This window comes from Callithrix jacchus, chromosome 9 (genome assembly GCF_049354715.1).
Source record: "Callithrix jacchus isolate 240 chromosome 9, calJac240_pri, whole genome shotgun sequence".
NCBI classification, from domain to species: domain Eukaryota; kingdom Metazoa; phylum Chordata; class Mammalia; order Primates; family Cebidae; genus Callithrix; species Callithrix jacchus.
In genome coordinates, this window is record NC_133510.1 from 70,579,319 (window position 1) to 70,598,239 (window position 18,921).

General features: G+C 55.0%; 2 protein-coding genes and 1 pseudogene across 20 annotated transcripts; 1 reads left to right on the forward strand and 2 right to left on the reverse strand.

Moving 5' to 3' along the window:
* Positions 1–1,140: 1,140 nt before the first annotated feature.
* On the reverse strand, positions 1,141–4,444 carry WNT1 (Wnt family member 1). Its single transcript, XM_035256961.3, has 4 exons — positions 4,164–4,444; positions 3,187–3,440; positions 2,221–2,486; positions 1,141–1,768 (listed from the first exon to the last, which is right to left on the reverse strand). Exons 1-4 carry the CDS (start codon positions 4,265–4,267, stop codon positions 1,280–1,282), a joined length of 1,113 nt encoding a protein of 370 aa, XP_035112852.1. The 5' UTR covers positions 4,268–4,444; the 3' UTR covers positions 1,141–1,279.
* Positions 1,380–17,298, forward strand: WNT10B (Wnt family member 10B). Of its 19 annotated transcripts, XM_078336815.1 has the most exons (10): positions 1,380–3,409; positions 6,327–6,440; positions 6,568–6,641; positions 9,919–10,058; positions 10,383–10,886; positions 11,202–11,364; positions 12,244–12,357; positions 12,465–12,727; positions 14,502–14,875; positions 16,086–17,298. In XM_078336815.1, the coding sequence occupies exons 7-10, from the start codon at positions 12,284–12,286 to the stop codon at positions 16,542–16,544; spliced, it is 1,170 nt and encodes a 389-aa protein (XP_078192941.1). In that variant the 5' UTR covers positions 1,380–3,409; positions 6,327–6,440; positions 6,568–6,641; positions 9,919–10,058; positions 10,383–10,886; positions 11,202–11,364; positions 12,244–12,283; the 3' UTR covers positions 16,545–17,298. The 19 variants fall into 19 exon arrangements, with proteins under 19 accessions (XP_078192941.1, XP_078192939.1, XP_078192940.1 ...); XM_078336813.1 differs by lacking the exon at positions 6,568–6,641 and having other exon boundaries at positions 1,380–3,526; positions 9,919–10,070; positions 10,331–10,886; XM_078336814.1 differs by lacking the exon at positions 6,568–6,641 and having other exon boundaries at positions 1,380–3,526; positions 10,331–10,886.
* On the reverse strand, positions 7,295–7,386 carry LOC118144637 (U6 spliceosomal RNA; annotated as a pseudogene).
* Positions 17,299–18,921: the final 1,623 nt, after the last annotated feature.

Here is an 18,921-nt window from a genome sequence, read left to right on the forward strand (position 1 = left end):
TTCACCAAGTCATGCACTTGTCCATGTCACACAGTTAGTTGCTGTTCCACGAGGAAGAAGAACCCTGCAGGACTGTTTGGCTCCTGACCAGGTTCCTCTCTCAGGAGAACTGGATTCCCAGTGGTCTCATTAGGGTCATCCAAGGGTCAGAATCTCAGGGCCCTCTGGCAAAGCTAGAAAACCAGTCACCCAACAGTGCATTCTATTTGTTTGAGAGAGATAAGCCTTCAAGCCTGGGAGTGGTAAAAGGAGAGGAAAGGGGACACCACAAGGTTGTGTTCTGCATTCAAGGAAAAGCCACCAAGTCATCGATAAAAATAGAGATTTTATTCTGCAGAGGAAGATGCTACATTGGTGGGGGCGAGGAGCCACTAATAGCTACAGGGGAAGGAAATACTGATTCCAGGAGGTGAACGCATCTTTGAGAAACTGAGGAGAGAAGAAGGACCAGAAAAGGCAGGAAGGAGAAAGGAGAGAAGAGTGGAGAGGGACTGGGTTGGGGTGGAGGTGGTCTTTGCAAACCAGGCTGGGACCCAGCACAATAAATAGTTTTATTTACAACATCCAAACTCGTGGCTCTGTATCCACGTTTCAGTGCAAATTATTTACACACTGATGAGGAGGCAGGACAGGAAGGGGTAGGAGGTGGCCCAGGGAGGCATGGCTCACAGCTGTTCAGTGGCTCAACAACAGAGACTGGGAGAATGAGGGCATTTCTGCTGGTTCCCCCAACCTCATTTCCACATCATCACAGCTGCCCTTTTACCCTGAAACCTCCCCTTGCAGCTGCAGGTGGGGAGGAGAAAGGCCCTGATGCTCAAGTGTGGGTTCAGGGTCTGCACCCACGGCAGGAGAATAGGAAGGTGCCTGGGAGGACCCGGATAAAAAGCAAGACAAAGGGGAAGAGAGAGGCAGAGAGGTCGCTGGCGTGATGGAGGAGGCAGAGTGACACCATCAGGAGCTAACTCCACGGTGGAGAGGACCCATCCTCTCACCTCCTGGCCAAGCAGGGGGCAGTGCAACAAGGGGTCTCCCGCGGAGAGGGAGGGAGGTAGGTCCGGAGCAGGTCCATCAGGATGGCAAGAGGGTTCCTGCCGCCCGGGCAAGTGGTTTGAGGAGTCCCCCGGTAGGAGGAAGTGGGAGAGATGGGATACGTATGAACCGCAGGAGGCGTGACCGGAGGTACTCGGGTGGGAGAATAACAGGGTCTTGAGTACCAGCGAGTCTGTTGGGGGAGGGCTCGAGGGGGAGCGTTCCTGGGGTGAGTCCGCGCAGCGCCTCACAGACACTCGTGCAGTACGCGCGTGTGCGTGCAGTTGCGGCAGCTGACGTGGCAGCACCAGTGGAAGGTGCAGTTGCAGCGCTCGGTGACGCGCTGCGTGCGCGTGCGGTGGCCCCTGCCGCAGCAGAGCAGCTCGCAGCCGTCCAGCGCGGGCGAGGAGCTGTTACAGGCGCGCCCTGCCGTGCCCGCTGTACCCAGGCGTCCGCTGTACGTGCAGAAGTTGGGCGATTTCTCAAAGTAGACGAGGTCGTGGGGGGAGGGCGGTTTGTGGGCTGGGTCTTCCGGCTCCAGGCGCAGCAGCTCCGCCCGCGAAGCGCGGTTGCTGCCGCGGTTGCCGTAGAGGACGCGCGAGGCGCCGTCGAAGCGGTCGCGCAGCACGTCGCCCACGGCACGCAGCGTGGGCAGCCGCATCCAGCACGTGCGCACCGTGCACGAGCCGGACATCCCGTGGCACTTGCACTCCTGGCGCATCTCGGAGAATACGGTCTGCGGGGAGAGGGGAAGAAAGAGTGTCCCAGGGCACCCGGCCAGAGCCAACCGCCCAGACACTGCCCCCTCCCGGACGCCATGGGGGCCGGACCTCAGCAAAGCGCCAGGCCTAGCTGAGCCCAGGAGAAGGGAGGCGCGAAAAGTTCCGCTGAGATTTGGAAACCCGGCCCAACCCTGCTCCGCCCCGGAGAGTCAGTCTCGGCCTCTCAGGCGTATTTTTCGAATCTGTCCAGTGAAGAGACTGTGCTTGATTTCACCTCTTCTGTTCCAGCTGCTAGCGGGACAGGCATCCCTTTGCCCTCAGCCACTGACTGTCTCCTCTATCCTCTGGCTTCGTTCCAAGCCTCCTGCTCTCCCAGGACGCCCTCTCCTGGTGCCCCTTGCCTTGTCTCACCGACTGTCACTTCCCCAGCCCGAGACTGGCCCCTGCGGAGCCTCTCCAAGCTCACCGTGCGACCCGCCTCGTTGTTGTGAAGGTTCATGAGGAAGCGCAGGTCCCGTCCCTTCTCCCCGGAGTCCACGAACTCCCGGCCAAAGAGGCGACCGAAGTCAATGTTGTCGCTGCAGCCCCCCCAGTGCCAGTCGGGGCCCCCGGGGCCGCGCCGCCGATAATCACATGTGCAGGATTCAATGGAACCCTCTGAGCAGGAGCGCGCCACCGAATGGGTGACCCCCGCGGAGGTGATAGCGAAGATAAACGCCGTTTCTCGACAGCCTGTGGGAGAAAGGAGCGGGGATCAGCAAGGGGGCACGTGCGGCACGGCCAGCACCCTCACTGAAGGGCTTGGGACCCCGGAATCCCACCCCCGACTCCGCACTTAGAGTCCTGAGAGCCAGGGCGGCAGTGCTGGAAAGCTGGTTCCCTAGGGCTCGTAGAGAAAGCAGGTGCGTGGGCATGCAGCCACGTCCACGGGCGTAATCACACCTTACTGGGACACTCCAGGGCGCATTTTGGCTCGACAGCGGAAGTCGAGCAGCCCCAGAGAGAAAAACCGAAGAGAGTGGAGCGGAAGAACAGTACATCCCCAAGACTTCTTCGCAGTCCAAAACTTTCGGCCCATTTTGGCGATGCAAGCCTTGCTGGGCGGGAGGCAAGACACACGCCTGCAGAGAGCGGCTTCCCAGGAGCTTTTGAGAGAGGCTGGGGGAAAACGGTGGTGAGCCGGCATCCGAGACCCGAAACTTTCTTTATCTGTGGCAGTAGCTCAGAAAAGTTAAGCTTCGTTTCCAGGGTGCACGGCTGGAAAACGCCTGGTAGAAGTCTGGCCCGGAGCTGGCGCTGGACACGAGGCACTTGGCGGGTCGTGTGACCCTCCAGGCGCCTGAGACACCTTCTCTGTACACGCCCGCCCATGCCCTGGGGGTGACCCCGCGTTTCCCCTGCTCCCGGAAGCGTCGCCTTCCTGGTCACCCACCTCGGTTGACGATCTTGCCGAAGAGGTGGGGCCCTGGAGCAGTGGGGCAGTTCCAGCGGCGATTCCGGAACTGCCACTTGCACTCGCGCACGGCGCTCTGCAGCCCCCCGCTCACGCTGTGCAGGATCCCCGGATTTTGGCGTATCAGACGCCGCTGTTTGCGGCTCAACAGCTGCAGACTGGGCTCGAGTACCAGTTGCAGACTCTTGGAGTCCGTCAGCAGGTTCGTGGAGGAGGCTACGTTCACAATACCCCTGGTGGGACATATGATAGCTCAGGCTCAGGAAGGGGACCCGCACCCTAACCATAAAAACTGTGCCACCCGGTCCTTTTCCTGGCGGTACGTGCATGGAGAGGGTGGCGGGAGATCAATAATGCGGTAATGACTTTGCGCTCTCAGGCTCACTAATTTGAAAGAACTGGGCTTCCAGACTTGTGTGTGCCCAGGAGTCCCAGGGCTGCTCGCCTGAGCCCTAGGTCCGGAGACAGAGAAGGCACCCGGGGACGGAGTTTCTACCTTGGATCTCCGAGCCTCTTCCGGTCAGCCTGAGCGAGATAATGAGGGCCTGCAGTTCTTGCCCACCCAAGGCGTGAAATGCTTACGAGTTCCCACCCTCTTATCCCCTCCTTTCTAAGCGAACGCCTGGCCCTTCACTTCCCGAGGTGGGAAAACCTGTGGTGAGGCCACCGCCGTAAGGCTGCAGTTGGCGCTCGAAGGGGAAAGGCGGTGCTAGATGAGAGTGGGCTCCCTGCCTGGGGTATGTTAGGCCTCCGCGGGTGGATCATTGGCCCCACTTCTACAGAGCTGGAGTCTGGGGCAACTCCACGCCAGATCGCCCTTCGGTGTCGTCGCGGAGGGAGGTCAAAACGGGGAGGGAGCCTGTCGGCGGACGGATCCCAGAGCGTGGGAGCTGGGTAGGGTTGGCCCCTGGCTCTGTGCCGCGGGACAAGTGGCGACCCCGCACTAGCTCACTTACCACCATCGGCCACTGCTGTTGGCAGCCAGGGCTGCGGGCAGAGCGGCCAGCGCCAGCAGCAGCGTAGCAGAAAACCAGCCAGGCAACAGCGCCCAGAGCCCCATGGCCTGCCTGGCTTTGCCCGCTCTGTGCTACAGTTGCGGCGACTTTGGCTGTTGCCCGCGACGATGGGACGGGACGCGGCGGTGGCGGCAGTGGCGAGAGTTCTCAGTCTGGCTTTAACAACCCTGGGGGCGGGCGGCGGACAGCATAGCTCGCGGTCCCGGCTGGTGGGCTGAGGCGGCCACGGCGGGCGGCACCGCCTCTTATAGTTGCGGCGCTGGCTGAAATGACGGGAGGAGGCTGCCCCACCGGGCCGCGCTGTGACACCAGGGCGCACCGGTTAGGGGCGCAGACAATGGGCAGCGAGCGGGACTGTGGTTCCCGCCCGTCTGAGCTGAGAGCTGACGGGCTGGCCGTCGGGGCTCACCCCCGCCCCCTGCTCGGTGGCCCCCGCCTCCGGGCCTGCACTGGCCGCGGACCCCTCCCCTTCCTTGGGACACCCTCCCACGCGCGCCCGCCTCACTCGGCTGAGCGTCCGGAGCCCGTCGGGGACTAGCATCCGCCAGGGGGCGCGACGAGCGTGTGCTGCGGGTAGAGCCTGCCGAGGGCCCAGCCCGCCTCGCCGCCGTGGGGCTGTCCCCTCGACGTCACCCCGGGCCCCACCGGTGTCCCCTCTCTCCCCCATCCTGAGTGTCGGAAGGAAAGCTGTGGTTCCGGGCAGCGACTCCGGGGAGAGGCTTAACCGCCCAGGAACCCTCGATGGCTGGACAGAGAAGGAAAAGGGGGAGACGGGGGCGTGAGTGCGGCTGTGGTCAGGGAAATCCCGGGTATGAGTTGTGGGGGTGAGCTGACCAAAAGGATCCTAGCGGTGGAGAGAAACCTGAAGCAGCAGGCAGTTTGTTCATGTGGGTCAGAAGAAGCGCACAAGTGGCCTTCTGTGTGTGTGTGTGTGTGTGTGCGCGCGCGCACGTGAGAGAGAGAGAGAGAGAGAGAGAAGTGGGACAATGTGAATATGGCTGGGAGTGAGAATGTGCTATGTTCTGAGGGTGCATCCTCCTGTGTGTTGGTACGTGCAGAAACTCCTTGTTCTGACGAAGGATGTTAGGAAACTTTCCAAAGAATTTTGGAATTTAGCTCAAGTCAGAAAGGGTCATGGAGTCATCTTGTCACAGTCACCGCCTGGGGCAGTGTGTCAAGAAGGAGGTGGCAACTGTCAGAAGGAGACACAGAAGCATGATTGAGGGATGGAAGGTGTCTGGACTGTGTGTGGAGTGGGTGGATGAGCGTGTGCATGGGAAGATTAAATATGTGTGTATGCGTCACTCTGTTGCCCCTTGTACCTCGTGGCATCCTATGGTGTGTCACACTGTAGTATGTGTCAACCAGTGCATGTCATTGGGGGAGAGAGCCGAGCCTACAACCAAGGTGAACCTAGCCTGGAGTGGCTGTCTCTGAGGCCTAGGCTCAGAAAGGATGGGATGTGGTGTGGATGTCCAGTGGACGTATGGTGTTGGAGAGGACTGGGAAAACACAGGTTGCTGGCTGCATTGAACTTGTGTCTCCATGTGTTTGCTTCTCTTTGGATTTTTCTGCCAAGTTTCTGTCTTCCCCCAAAGCTCTGGTTCCCACCACACTGGGATACCCAGAGTGCCTGTGACCATCTCATCCATTGCACACTTTTCTCTTCTCTCCCAGGGACTCCTGCTCAGCTTCAGGGCCACTTTGGCCTCCTATTGAAGAAGTGGCTGCTGTTCCCTATATGGGGAATAGGGGGCACTGCCAGCCTGGTTATCATGCCCCACCACTACACACAGATGGCCCCTGGAAGGAGGGAAGATCTTTACATCTCTTCTCTCTCCCCATTTTACAGAATTAAAAATAGATCAGGCAGTTGTCCAAGGTCCACATCTAATAAATCAATGGTAGAGCCAGATTAAAATTCAGACCAATTTGACTAAAAGCCCATGCTCTTCCTGCCTTACCAGCTGCTTGCCAGTGTGCAGGAGTTGCAGGCTGGGAACCCTTCTCAAAATTGATAGATAAGTAAGCATAATTTTTAGGGCCTTCTTGCCTCCCTTTTGAGTTCTAACTCTCACTGGTTTCATCACCCTTGTTTTTTAGGATGCCTTCTTACTGAGAAATTTCCCCAGGCCTGAACCTTAACAGTCTCAAGTCCCAGAAATGACGAGGCTTCCCTTCCAAGGCAGGAAAATCACTCTAAGGAATAAATGCCAGGTCAGTTTAATTAATATTCCTGGGTACTTGTGTTTTATATGAGATGTATATTAACCCAAATGAAGCCTGATGAAGGTTATTTTAGATAGAAATGTTCTTCTTCTATCCTCGCCCCCCCTTTTTTTAGATGGAGTTTTACTCTTGTTGCCCAGACTGGAGTGCATGGCACGATCTCAGCTTACTGCAACCTCCACCTCCCAGGTTCAAATGATTCTCTTGCCTCAGCCTCCCAAGTAGCTGGGATTACAGGCATGTGCCACCATGCCCAGCTAATTTTGTACTTTTAGTAGAGACAGGGTTTCTCCATGTTGGTCAGGCTGATCTCGAACACCTGACTTCGTGATCCACCCACCTCAGCCTCCCAAAGTGCTGAGCCACTGTGTCCGGCCCTCTTTCCCTTTCTTTCCCCTATGCCCAGCCCAGCATATCTGGCCCATCCAAGGATTCACCCCTGAGGGAGAAGGTGTACTGATCCAGCATCCTCCCCAGATCCAAAAGCCAGTAGCCCCCACAGAAAGCACCCGGCATAGATGGCTCAAGTAAATGAACAATGTACCATGGGGAGTCTGTCCTTCATCCCTTAGGAGTTTCTCTTCACTGGGGCCTGGGTTACATCTTTTGGCCTGGTGGATTGATACAACACCATGAGGGTGGGAAGCTGGCTGGAAGATATGGAAGCCCTGTCTGTGACCACTGGTGTCAAGCAGAGGTGGGAAGAGGGGAAAGGAGCCACTGTGCTTTGTTCCAACATTCCACCTACCAGGAGTAGGGGGAATGAGGGGAAGAGGGGAAGGCCCCTAGGTCTGAGTCACAGTGTGTATGACCTAGTTCACATTTCTTTTTCTTTTCTTTTTTAAAATATGCATGTGCGTGTCATCCTTGTACAGGGGCGGTGCTAATCTCTGTATCATTCCAGTTTGAGAATACGTGCTGCCAAAGCAAGCACCCAAATTTCTATTTAGATCGAATCATCATGTTATCAACCATCCCCTCTTTCTTTCCTGCACCATCCATTTGGCTCTCTCCTGGAACATACCCATAAGCATGCAGACATGCTGCAATAGTACCCATCTAATAAACCCCAAAACTTCGTTAGACCCCATGTCACTGTCCAAGATTGCTCCATTTCAGTGCTGCATTTTACTGCAAAACTCAAAATGGTTGATTTAATTACTAGAGCCAATTTATTTCTTTTCTTTCTTTCTTTCTTTCTTTCTTTCTTTCTTTCTTTCTTTCTTTCTTTCTTTCAGATGGAGTTTTACTCTTATTGTCTAGGCTGGAGTGCAGTAGCATAATCTTGGCTCACCGCAACCTCCATCTCCTGAGTTCAGGCAATTCTCCTGCCTCAGCCTCCTGAGTAGCTGGGATTATAGGTGCATACCATCATGTCCAGCTAATTTTGTATTTTTAGTAGAGATGGGGTTTCTCCACATTGGTCAGGTTGGTCTCAAACTCCTGACCTCAGGTGATCCACCCATCTCGGCCTCCCAAAGTGCTGGGAAAACAGAAGTCTGATTAGTTCAATTCTCTGCTCAGAATTTTCCAATGAGTCCCCATCTCACTCAAAGTAAAGGGGCCTTCCTTCCTGAGCTTCACTGACTACCACACTCTCCATTGTGAATTCCTCCCCACCAGCCCCACTGGCCTCTTTGCTAATCCTTTGAACCAAGCATACTCCTTTCTAAGGGTCTGTGCACCTGCTTTTCTGTCTTCTAAAATGCCCTTCCTCAGATCTCTCCATGTATTTGTTCCCTCACTGAGTTTTTCCTCTCCCTTCGTAAAATGGAATCCCACTACTAATGTCCTTTACCCTGCTTCATTTTCCTCTGTATCAGTTTTGACCATGGATAACTTTAAAGGCTTGAAGTTGAAAATCGGTAGCAATCTACCCCCTGGAATCGGGTAGAGATGAGATCTTAGAAGGGAGAGGGGCTTTGCCTTGACTTTGGGATCTGGGGAGGAAGCAGGGGACCAGGGAGAGTTTGTGGGCAGAGGAGCCTACCCTCCTTTGAAGCACCCGTGGGCAACACTGCCCCTTGGTCTGGAAAGGCACAGCCCATCCATTAGGCCTGAGTAGAGAAGGGGGCAAAATTCTAACGTAATCCCACGGGTTTGTTGGGGTGAACTGCTGAAAGTGGGGTCTTCCTGAAAGTCCAGTATCAGCCTGTGGGCCCTTTGGTGCCTCCAGGTGGTGGCCTACAGTGCTGCAGCAGAAGGCGCATGAGGCAGAGGGTGGGCAGCGCAGCTGAGCTCACCGCCACGGGCGCATCCATCCCTCCTGGGCCTATAATTTGGGTTCCCCAGGCCTGGCCACCCCTATCAGCGGCTCAGCAACAGATGAGTCACCCGGGACCCCGGGCCAAGGCAAACATGGGGGGAGGAGGAGGAGAAAGCTTCCGAGGCTTTAGCCACCACCGCCTCAGTTGCTCGACATCCCCCAATCTCCAGGGGCCCCCACTCTTTCTTTGACTCCCGCCCTCCAGGGCCCCAGTGTTCTTCCCACATTGCTCTCATTACACCCTCCATCCCTAGGATGGGAAGGGCAGCCCTCCAGTCTTCTCATCTAGGGGAAGGGACACCAGTTTGCTCTAGTCCCTCCCTGCAGTGATGAAAGCCCCCCACTTTCCCCCTCCTGTCATTGGCCCCAACCCATGTCAAGGTCTCTCTGGTTCCCGTCCCTCCCCTTTCCTGGAGCTGGCTGCGTGCTTGGGGTATTAGGCAATGGGTGTGCACCCGCAGCCCTCTCCAGGCCCCGCCTGTCCCACCGCCCTCTAGCTGCCTGCGGGTCAGTGCTCAGGCCAGCCGGTCGGGTTGAGGGCACTGTGGGCCAGCTCAGGCCACCCAGTCTGCCGGCCTGTGGCCTCCTGTCCCAGATATGGGCTTCAGTAGAGAGAAGGAGCAGGACTCTGGGTCTTTGGATTTGGAACAGTCCCACTTGGGGAGACCTGGGGTCACTAGGGAGTTGAAACCTATTGTGGTAGTTCTGTCCCTCAACCCTTCTTGGCACCTGACTGCATGCTGGAGACTGGCAAGGGTAGAATCAGAAGGCAAAAAATAATCCCAAACCTAAGGGGGAACCCAGCGACGCATGGAGAAATACAGATGTCCATGAGGTCCCCATGGAGAAGAGAGGCTTAGGCAACCTCATTCCCCTATTCCAAGGACCTGGCAGGAATCCCAGGCTGACTGCAGGAGAAAGGATAAGGACACTGGCAGATCACGAACCCAGGTGTAAGAATGAAAACTGAGATGGGGCTTGCAGATTCTGGTGACCTCGAAAACCACACGTGGTTTGGCTCTTGTGCTCTAAATGGGAAGAAGGGTCAGGAACTCTAGGGCTCCCTCTTCCCCATCCCAGAGGTGGGGAATCAGAGAAAAGCAGCCTGGTCCAGGCTGTCCTGTGTCAGGGACCATGGCACTTTCACCTCCCCAGACTGCTCACAGCCTGGCACAAAATGATCTGTAAATATCCCAACAGATACAAGTCGCTTGACCTCCTGTCTCAGATTGCTGTGCCCGCTATCCAACAGTGACCCCTGCAGCATGGGCAGGACCTCCAGCAGCACAGGCTGGAGGCTGACTGCCCAGCAGAGCTGCACCACCACCATCAAGGAAGAGGTGACTGTGGTTGTGGGTATCATCCCTGTGCCTCTGCTTGCTGGGGGGCAGTCTGAGTCAATGTGCCTGGGGCATGTGGGGCCAGCCATGCCTTGGGCTGCGGTCTGGCAGGGGCGGGGGGCGGCTGGAAAGCCTGGGGCCCCTCTCTGGCAAAAATAGCCCACAGTGGTTACAGCTTCGAGGGTGAGTCAGGCGGGAGCGCAGTGGCGCCTAACCCCTTCGCTGCCACTGGATCTCCCTAAGGCGGTTTGCCTTTGCCTGTGCACCCCAAGACAAGGCTCTTTTCCGACTGCCCTTGGACTTGGCTCAATTTTGGATCCCAAGGCCTTCCTCATCCCATCAGAAGGAAGTCTGCAGCTTGGAGCAGGAATCCAGGCCACCCAAAGTGCAGACTGGGGAATCCCGAGAAGGGTAGGAGACCTCTATTGGTAAGCATCCCTGCCAGCAAGGAAGCATCAGGGCAGGCTGAGGATCTCTGGGGCTACCTGAACCTCCACCAGAGCCAAACTGAGGTGAAAGCTGACCCCTCCAAAGGGGCAGGCACGGGGCTTGGAGGTGGGTGGGAACCAAGCTGCCCAGACCTGCACTTCTCCTGACTGCTCTGAGTGCCCTGGATGTGGGCACCACATGTGACTGTCCCACACTGAGAAGCCCAAAGACTGTCCGGCTCCCATCTTCATCTTGTCAAAGGCACCTTCCAGCCACCCTTATCTCAGTGGAGAAAATGATGCAAAAAGAAGTATTGAAAGATGTGGCCACTTGGGCCCCATTCTGGCTCTCTAGGAAGGTTACTACACCCTCCCTGCAGCTTTGGTGACCCCAGAGCAGGTAAGAGGAACTCTGGCCACCTCCTTCTTCAGTGGGGCCAAGCCTGAACCCAGGCATTGGGCGAGAAGGTGTGTGTGTGTGTGTGTGTAAACGCTGGGAGGAGGGGGAGCGGCTTCGTTCGCCTGGTCAAGGCGGGGAGTGCAGGATAGGGTGGGGAAGCCCCAGGCTCAGGGAGGGGCTGCAGCTCCGTCAGCCCAGCAGAGCCATCGAGGGCTTGGCGCAGGCAGAGCCAGAGCCCCCGTCCTTTGCTTGCCGGCTTGCTAGCTCTCTCGAGCACTCCTTCCCTTCCTCCCTCCCTTCCTCCCCACGGCCAAGCGGCGCTGGGGAAGCGGTGAAGAGGAGTGGCCCGGCCCTGGAAGAATGCAGCTCTGCCAAGGCGACGGAACCCAGTGCAGTCTCCCCACGGTTTAAGCAGGACTAGTGAAGCTTAGGCAACCCAGCCGTGCCTGTCTCGGACCTCGCACCCAAACCACTGGAGGTAATTAGACCTGGGAAAGCAGGGAGGGCAGGGACAAGAACACTGGGAAGACAGGCACGTGTGTAGTCAGACAGACAGACACGCATCCATCCACAGAAGCATGGAGACGCTTAGAGAGCCAGAGATATTGCTAGAGATAAAGACACAGAGAAATAAAGGAGTGCCCCCAGATTTAGAAAGCAATGAACTTGAGAGCAAAGGGATGAGGACCAGAACGATGCCTGTGGAGGAGGAGAGCTTGTAGTTAGGCAAGGTGGGGGATAGGGAAGAGGACTCAGTCTGCGCCACAGTCCCTTTTAGAAGGGAGCCAGGATCTCCCTCCCATCTTTCCTGCACCTGGAGCCCCTCCTCTTTCCTTGCTGCTCAGGGAGGGTGCAGTGTGGGTGGGGAGCCCATTCTTAGACCTTTATTATGGAGCCAGCTTGGCCTCGATGACTCCTGGAGGTGACACCCCCTTAGGTGGTGGGGAACCCCCTCCTTATCCCACTCCCTAGCCCTTTGAGGGTGGGGAAGCTAGTCATGGGGCCCTGAAAAAGGGAGCAGTAGGCGAGGTTGTGGAGCAAGTGTTTGTGAATCTGTGTGTCTGAGTTTGCATGTGAGTGTGTCTGTGTGCCGGGCTTTGTGTCTGATTGGACGGGGTTCCAGCGGTGCTCACGTGAGTCCTGAGCTGGGACTACACCTGGACTCTTCCTCTTTAAGACCTCCAAGTCTCAGGGACTCTGGGAATCAAGTGGTGATTCTTATTGTTTTGTTTGGGGAGGAATGTGAAGGGTCAGTAGGGTGGCATCGGTGGGTTAGGAGCCTGAAGAAGGGCATCACTTGGTTTCCCAGGCGAGCCGCCTGATTCCTGAACCCGCATCAAGTCTCCTTGTCCCGCAGGTCCTGATCGATCTGCCCACCGGAGCCTCCGGGCTTCGACATGCTGGAGGAGCCCCGGCCGCGGCCTCCGCCCTCGGGCTTCGCGGGTCTCCTGTTCCTGGCGTTGTGCAGTCGGTGAGCAGTTCCCCCTGTCTCCCAGGCCACAGGGGAAGCACCGACCTGGGGTGGGGAGAGTTGGAGGGGTCTGGGCCGCAAACCCCAGACGCCTTCTTGGTTCCCAGGGCTCTCAGCAATGAGATTCTGGGCCTGAAGTTGCCTGGCGAGCCGCCGCTGACACCCAACACCGTGTGCCTGACGCTGTCCGGCCTGAGCAAGCGGCAGCTAGGCCTGTGCCTGCGCAACCCCGACGTGACGGCGTCCGCGCTTCAGGGTCTCCACATCGCGGTCCACGAGTGTCAGCACCAGCTGCGTGACCAGCGCTGGAACTGCTCAGCGCTCGAGGGCGGCGGCCGTCTGCCGCACCACAGCGCCATCCTCAAGCGCGGTGAGCCTGGCTGGGCGGGTCTGCGCTGCCGCGGAGGCTAGAGGGTGGGGGGCAGGCCGAGGCGCGAGGAGGCGGGAAGGGACGGGTTCGCGGCTCCGGGAGGGGCCTCTCCTGGAATTTCCCCCCCGCCTCTCAGAACCTCTCTGAGCCAGGTCTGGCCACCCGTCTGGGCCCCTGCGTGCCTAACTTCCACCTGCGTGCTGCCGGCGAGGCAGCTGTCCCTGCTCTCCTACCCTAGGGCCCCCCTTTCCTGCCTCCTACCAGCTTGATCTGGGTTGCACCTGTGAACAAGAGATACCCCCAGTCCTGGGAGCTTCAAACACCCCCTTATTCCTTCCCCCATTTTCTCTCCCCCAGCATCTTGGCTGGACAAGCCCAGGCTGGTGTCCCAGTGTCTCAGTAGGGGTTGGGTGACACCCCCCCACACACACCGTTTAAGGGTTAAACCTGCTCCCCTAATTGCTGGGGTTCCCAGGAGCCAAAGCTGGGAACAAAGACCCTGATGACTTTGAAGCTGGGGAGCCAGTCCCCTCCTCTGTGCTGTGGGGGCTCCAGGTGTTGCTCACCTGAGCAGGTGAAGAATGGCTGGAGGAGGGGAGAACAGGTCACTGCTGGCCTGGTCTCGGAGGCATGGTCTGGGAGGCATGGCTGCCTCTCCCCCTTCCCTGCTGGAGTTCACTCCCTGAGGTGTAAAGACCCATGGGCTCAGCCTTGAGATGGGGGCAGTGCTCTGGGGACTATGGGGTTAATATGCAGCTGCCATCTGCAGGGGAATTCCCAAGACTTGTGCAAACAGCTTCACCCCTGGAGGGTTGGAGTTGGGGGGATCAGGATGCTGGCCCAAGAGCTCTGGATCTTGGGGTAGGAGAGGCCTGTCCTCTTAGAGGGTGCTGTCTCTCATCTTCTCAGGGCTCCAGAGAGCCCCTGCCTAAAATGAAGTGAGGGTCCCCCTCCTTCCCCACAGGGCCTGGTGTAGGGGAAGTCTTGGACACCCAAATGGTGAGCACGTTTATTTAAGTCTGGGAAAGGCTTGGCATCCTGATCCTCTGTGACCCCCAAAACGTAACAAATAAGCCAACCTTTTAAGAGGGCCTTAGGGAAAATCACTCCCCCACCTCTCTCCTCCTCTCAATGTTTTATAGGGTAATAGCAGGTTAGGATAAACATAAAAAGGGCAGTCTTGAAGGGCAAATATAAAACTACATCCTGGGAAGAATGAAGCTCAATGGCTCCAGTGCTTTGGGGGTGCTGGGTGGTGGAAGGTATGTTGGTTAAAAGACTGATTAAAATAACCCTGAAGTGAAGAAAAAAAAAATACAGAACCACAAAGGCTCTGCTCCCACCTCACGCAAGCTCCCTGCAGGGTTGGGAGAATTTCTAAGGCTTTCAGATGTAGAACTCAGGTTGTACACATCTTCAAAGACCTCAGGGACTCCCTCTTAGTCATCTCCCAGCTCCAGGGGTCTCTCCCTCTGGGCTAGCGCTTTCATCTACACCTGAAAATCACAGACTTACAGAGTGACAATGGGCCTCAGAGATCATCTTGACCCATCATCTCCTACCTCCCTTTAGAGATTAAGAATCTGAGGCTCTGTGCTTTCTGTACCCTTCCTTGGCCCATGACTTTCCTCCAAATCACTCAGCTGGTAATGGCAGGGTCAGGATTCAGTTAGGAATTTCTGGAATTGGAGGGGAGCTGTTTATTTCATTCTGCCTCCCCACTCTTAGCTGCCTGTCAACCTTACCTCCACCATCACACCCTTCTCATCCCCAGGTTTCCGAGAAAGTGCTTTTTCCTTCTCCATGCTGGCTGCTGGCATCATGCATGCAGTAGCCACAGCCTGCAGCCTGGGCAAGCTGGTGAGCTGCGGCTGTGGCTTGAAGGGCAGTGGTGAGCAGGATCGGCTGAGGGCCAAACTGCTGCAGCTGCAGACACTGTCTCGAGGCAAGAGTTTCCCCCACTCTCTGCCCAGCCCTGGCCCTGGCTCAGGCCCCAGTCCTGGCCCCCAGGACACATGGGAATGGGGTGGCTGTAACCATGACATGGACTTTGGAGAGAAGTTCTCTCGGGATTTCTTGGATTCCAGGGAAGCTCCCCGGGACATCCAGGCACGAATGAGAATCCACAACAACAGGGTAGGGCGCCAGGTATGTGTATACGTCTTGTCCTGGGTCTCCCCAGCTTTTGAGGCCTGGTTAGCGTTTGAGAGGCACCGGGGAATAATAGGATAAGGTGTGATGAGTGACTGATATTCACCTCACCATCAACAGTTACCCAGCCTCAGGTTTGCATCTGTACAGAGCCTAATGATACTTATCTTACAATGTTATTAAGACTGAGCTGGCAGGCCAATGTGGTGGCTTATGCCTATAATTTCAGGACTTTTGGAGGCTAAGGCAGGAGGATTGCTTGAGACCAGAGTTCAAGACCAGCCTGAGCAAAGTAGTGAGACCCCATCTCTACATTTAAAAAAATTATATAGCTGGGCGTGGTGGCTCATGCCTGTAATCCTAGCACTTTGGGAGGCCGAGGTGGGTGGATCACCTGAGGTCAGGAGTTTAAGACCAGCCTGGCCATCATGATGAAACCCCATCTTTAAAAAAAAAATTATATATATAAAAACAGACTGGGCTGGGTGCAGTGGCTTACACCTGTAATCCCAACACTCTGGGAGGCTGAGATAGGCAAGTCACCTGAGGTCAAGAGTTCGAGACCAGCCTGGCCAACATGGTAAAACTCCATCTCTACTAAAAGTACAAATATTAGCTGGGCGTGGTGGCAGGCACCTGTAATCCCAGCTACTTGGGAGGCTGAGGCAGCAGAATCGCTTGAACCTGGGAGGCGGAGGTTGCAGTGAGCTGAGATTGCACCACTGTACTCCAGCCTGGGCGACAAGAGAGAGATTGTCTGAAAAAAAAAAAAACAAAACAGACTGAGATAGCAAATAGTACACCCAGCATAGTACATCATTTTTGGCTCACTACATAGTAGCTATTATTATAGCTGCCTTCCCTACAGAATTTAGGCGTGCTGTGGGCCAGACTCCCAATTTTGTAAGTGCTTACGATGGAAAGAGCACTGGATTGGGAGTCAGCATAACTGGAGTTGAGTCTTGGCTCTATTACCAGCTGTTGATGGAAGATGGACAAATCAAACCACTCTGTTTTCAATTCTGCACTCATAAAATGAGGGAGCTGGGCTGTTAACTAACTGCAATGTCCTTTCTTTTCTGATATTCCATGTTATTCTTGCCTCCATTTGTCCCTCCCTGTGTTCTCTGTTCCCTTCCCTCTCCTGTGCCTCTGTGCTCTGTCCATTTGCTGCCCTCCACTTCACCTCTTGTCCCCAATGCTCTAGGTGGTAACTGAAAACCTGAAGCGGAAATGCAAATGCCATGGCACTTCAGGCAGCTGCCAGTTCAAGACATGCTGGAGGGCGGCCCCAGAGTTCCGGGCAGTGGGGGCGGCGTTGAGGGAACGGCTGGGCCGGGCCATCTTCATCGATACCCACAACCGCAATTCTGGAGCCTTCCAACCCCGTCTGCGTCCCCGTCGCCTCTCAGGAGAGCTGGTCTACTTTGAGAAGTCTCCTGACTTCTGTGAGCGAGACCCCACTATGGGCTCCCCAGGGACAAGGGGCCGGGCCTGCAATAAGACCAGCCGCCTGTTGGATGGCTGTGGCAGCCTGTGCTGTGGCCGTGGGCACAACGTGCTCAGGCAGACACGAGTTGAGCGCTGCCATTGCCGCTTCCACTGGTGCTGCTATGTGCTGTGTGATGAGTGCAAGGTCACAGAGTGGGTCAATGTGTGTAAGTGAGGGTCAGCCTCACCTTGGGGGCAGGGGAGGGGACTGTGTGAGAGGGGTGCCTTTTCAGCCCTTTGCTCTGATTTCCTTTCAAGGCCAATCTTGGTCCCTGGAAGCTCAAAGTGTCTACCTGGAAACAGCTTTAGGGGTGGTGGGAGTCAGGTGTACTATGGGATATGAAGCCTTCTCTCCAACAATTGGAGGGTCTTGGGGGAAAGCTGCCACTCCTCTTCTGCTCCTTAGATACCTGAATGGACTAAGATGAAATGCACTGTATTGCTCCTCCCACTTCTCAGCTCCGGAGCTCCTTTAACCCTGATTCATACTCCTTTTGGCTAGGGAGTCCCTATAGTTTCACCACTCCTCTCCCTTGAGGGATAACCGCAGGCAGTGTTTGGAGCCATAAGATCTGTATCTAGAAAGAATCACCCACTTCTGTGTACTATCCCCAAACTCCTCTACTGCAGCCTGGGCTCCCTCTTGTGGGAAAATGGGAGACAGTGGTAGGGAGGTTTTTTCCTGGGAAAGGGACAGAGTGCTGAGGGGCACTCTCCCCTCAATCCTCATAGAGTTGTCTGTCCAGACCCTTAGGGAAGTTGTCTCCTTCCATTCAGCAGTTCAAGAGGACCCTCCAAAAGAAGGGTTTCCCCATGACTCTTGGAGCCTCTTTTTCCTTCTTCAGCAGGAAGGGTGGGAATGGATAATTTATTGTACTGAGACTTGTTCTTGGTTTCTGTTTGAAACGAAAATAAATTAAGTTACTGGATGCAGATGGTGATGTATGTACCCACACTTGGGATCCCAGTCCATAGCTTCCTTTCTAGGTGAATTCTCCTGCCCTCCTACACTTAATGACTTTATGTATATCCTGCTGAGTTCCACAAAGGATTTGAAATGAATCTCAGTGACTTAATTGGCACCTTTTCCTTGATAAAACCAGGAAGGGCTCCTAGGTGGGAAAGGATAGAGTTCCAGATGTAGGCCCTATTGATGACTCTCTATGTGCCTCAACTCCAGATTTCACCTTGATCACTGCCTTAAAACAAGGGCTGGCAATTTTTTTTTTTTTTTTGCAAAGGGCTAGTAGTAAATATATTACACTTGTGGTCTTTGTCCAAACTATTCAACTCTGCCACAATTAGTCAACTCTGCTGTTCCAGATCAACAGTGGCCATAGACCACACATAAATGAATGAGCATGGCTGTGTCCGATAAAACTTCGTTCACAGAAATGGGCTGCAGGACCAAATTTGGTCCTCTAGCTGCAGTTTGTTCACCCTTGTTCTAGACCACAAGGTTGCCTTTGTTCTGAAGTCTTTCAGTCCTAAATGTATCTCAACATTGAACTCGGACCCCAAAAAACAGGCACTTTTTTCTCTGGTTCCAAAGGAGTGAACTTGGGATGTAGATGCAAGACTGATGGGAAATGTATAAAAGAGGTGCCCCTTGAAATGGGAGTTTTTCCCTCTGGAAACCAGCAACACCAGCATGTTTTCTAATGGAATTAATTGCATAGGTTTTTTGTTCTTATTTATTTATTTATTGAGACAGGGTCTCACTTTGCCACCCAGGCTGGAGTGCAATGGTGTGATCTTGTCTCACTGGAACCTCCTCCTCCTGGGTTCAAGCGATCCTTGTGCCTTAGTCTCCCAAGTAGCTAGGATTACAGGTATGCACTACCACACCTGGCTAATTTTTATATTTTTAGTAAAGATGAGTTTTCGCCATGTTGGTTGGCCAGGGTGGTCTTATCGAACTCCTTGCCTCAAGTGAGCCGCCCACCTCAGATTTCAAAGTGCTAGGATTACAGGTGTGAGCCACCACACCTGGCCATTTCTTATTTTTGTGAGACAGGATCTCATTCTGTTGCCTAGGTTGGAGTGCAGTGGTGTGATCTTGGCTCACTGAAACCTCCACTTCTTGGGCTCAAACAATCCTTCTACCTCAGCCTCCCGAGTAAGCTGGGACTACAGACAAGACACATGCCTCCATGCCTGGCTAATATTTTTTTTGTGTGTGTATTTTTTTGGTAGAGATAGGTTTCACTATGTTGCCTAGACTTGTCTTGAACTCCTGACCTCAAGCAATCTGCCCATCTCAGCCCATGTCCTTCTTCATTTAGAGTTTTTATATTTCATCTTAATAAAATAATTCCTTTAAGAGATAACCTCAACTAAACAGAACAGAATTTGTTTTTATGTATGTATGTATTTATTTATTTTTGAGATAGAGTTTCACTTTTGTTTACCAGGCTGGAGTGCAATGGCATGATCTCAGCTCACTACATCCTCCACCTCCTTGGTTCAAGCGATTCTCCTGCCTCAGCCTCCCAAGTAGCTGGGATTACAGGTGCCTGCCACCACGCCTGGCTAATTTTTTTATATTTTTA

Bases quoted from the DNA above. Each gene is read 5' to 3' on its own strand.
- WNT1 (XM_035256961.3), bottom strand. From the start codon at position 4,267: ATGGGGCTCTGGGCGCTGTTGCCTGGCTGGTTTTCTGCTACGCTGCTG. The intron at 3,441-4,163 runs GTAAGTGAGCTA...ATGTCCCACCAG, and splicing joins AACAGCAGTGGCCGATGGTG to GGGTATTGTGAACGTAGCCT. The intron at 2,487-3,186 runs GTGGGTGACCAG...TTTCTCCCACAG, and splicing joins CGGCAAGATCGTCAACCGAG to GCTGTCGAGAAACGGCGTTT.
- WNT10B (XM_054238579.2), top strand. From the start codon at position 12,284: ATGCTGGAGGAGCCCCGGCCGCGGCCTCCGCCCTCGGGCTTCGCGGGT. The intron at 12,358-12,464 runs GTGAGCAGTTCC...CTTGGTTCCCAG, and splicing joins TTCCTGGCGTTGTGCAGTCG to GGCTCTCAGCAATGAGATTC. The intron at 12,728-14,501 runs GTGAGCCTGGCT...TCTCATCCCCAG, and splicing joins CAGCGCCATCCTCAAGCGCG to GTTTCCGAGAAAGTGCTTTT.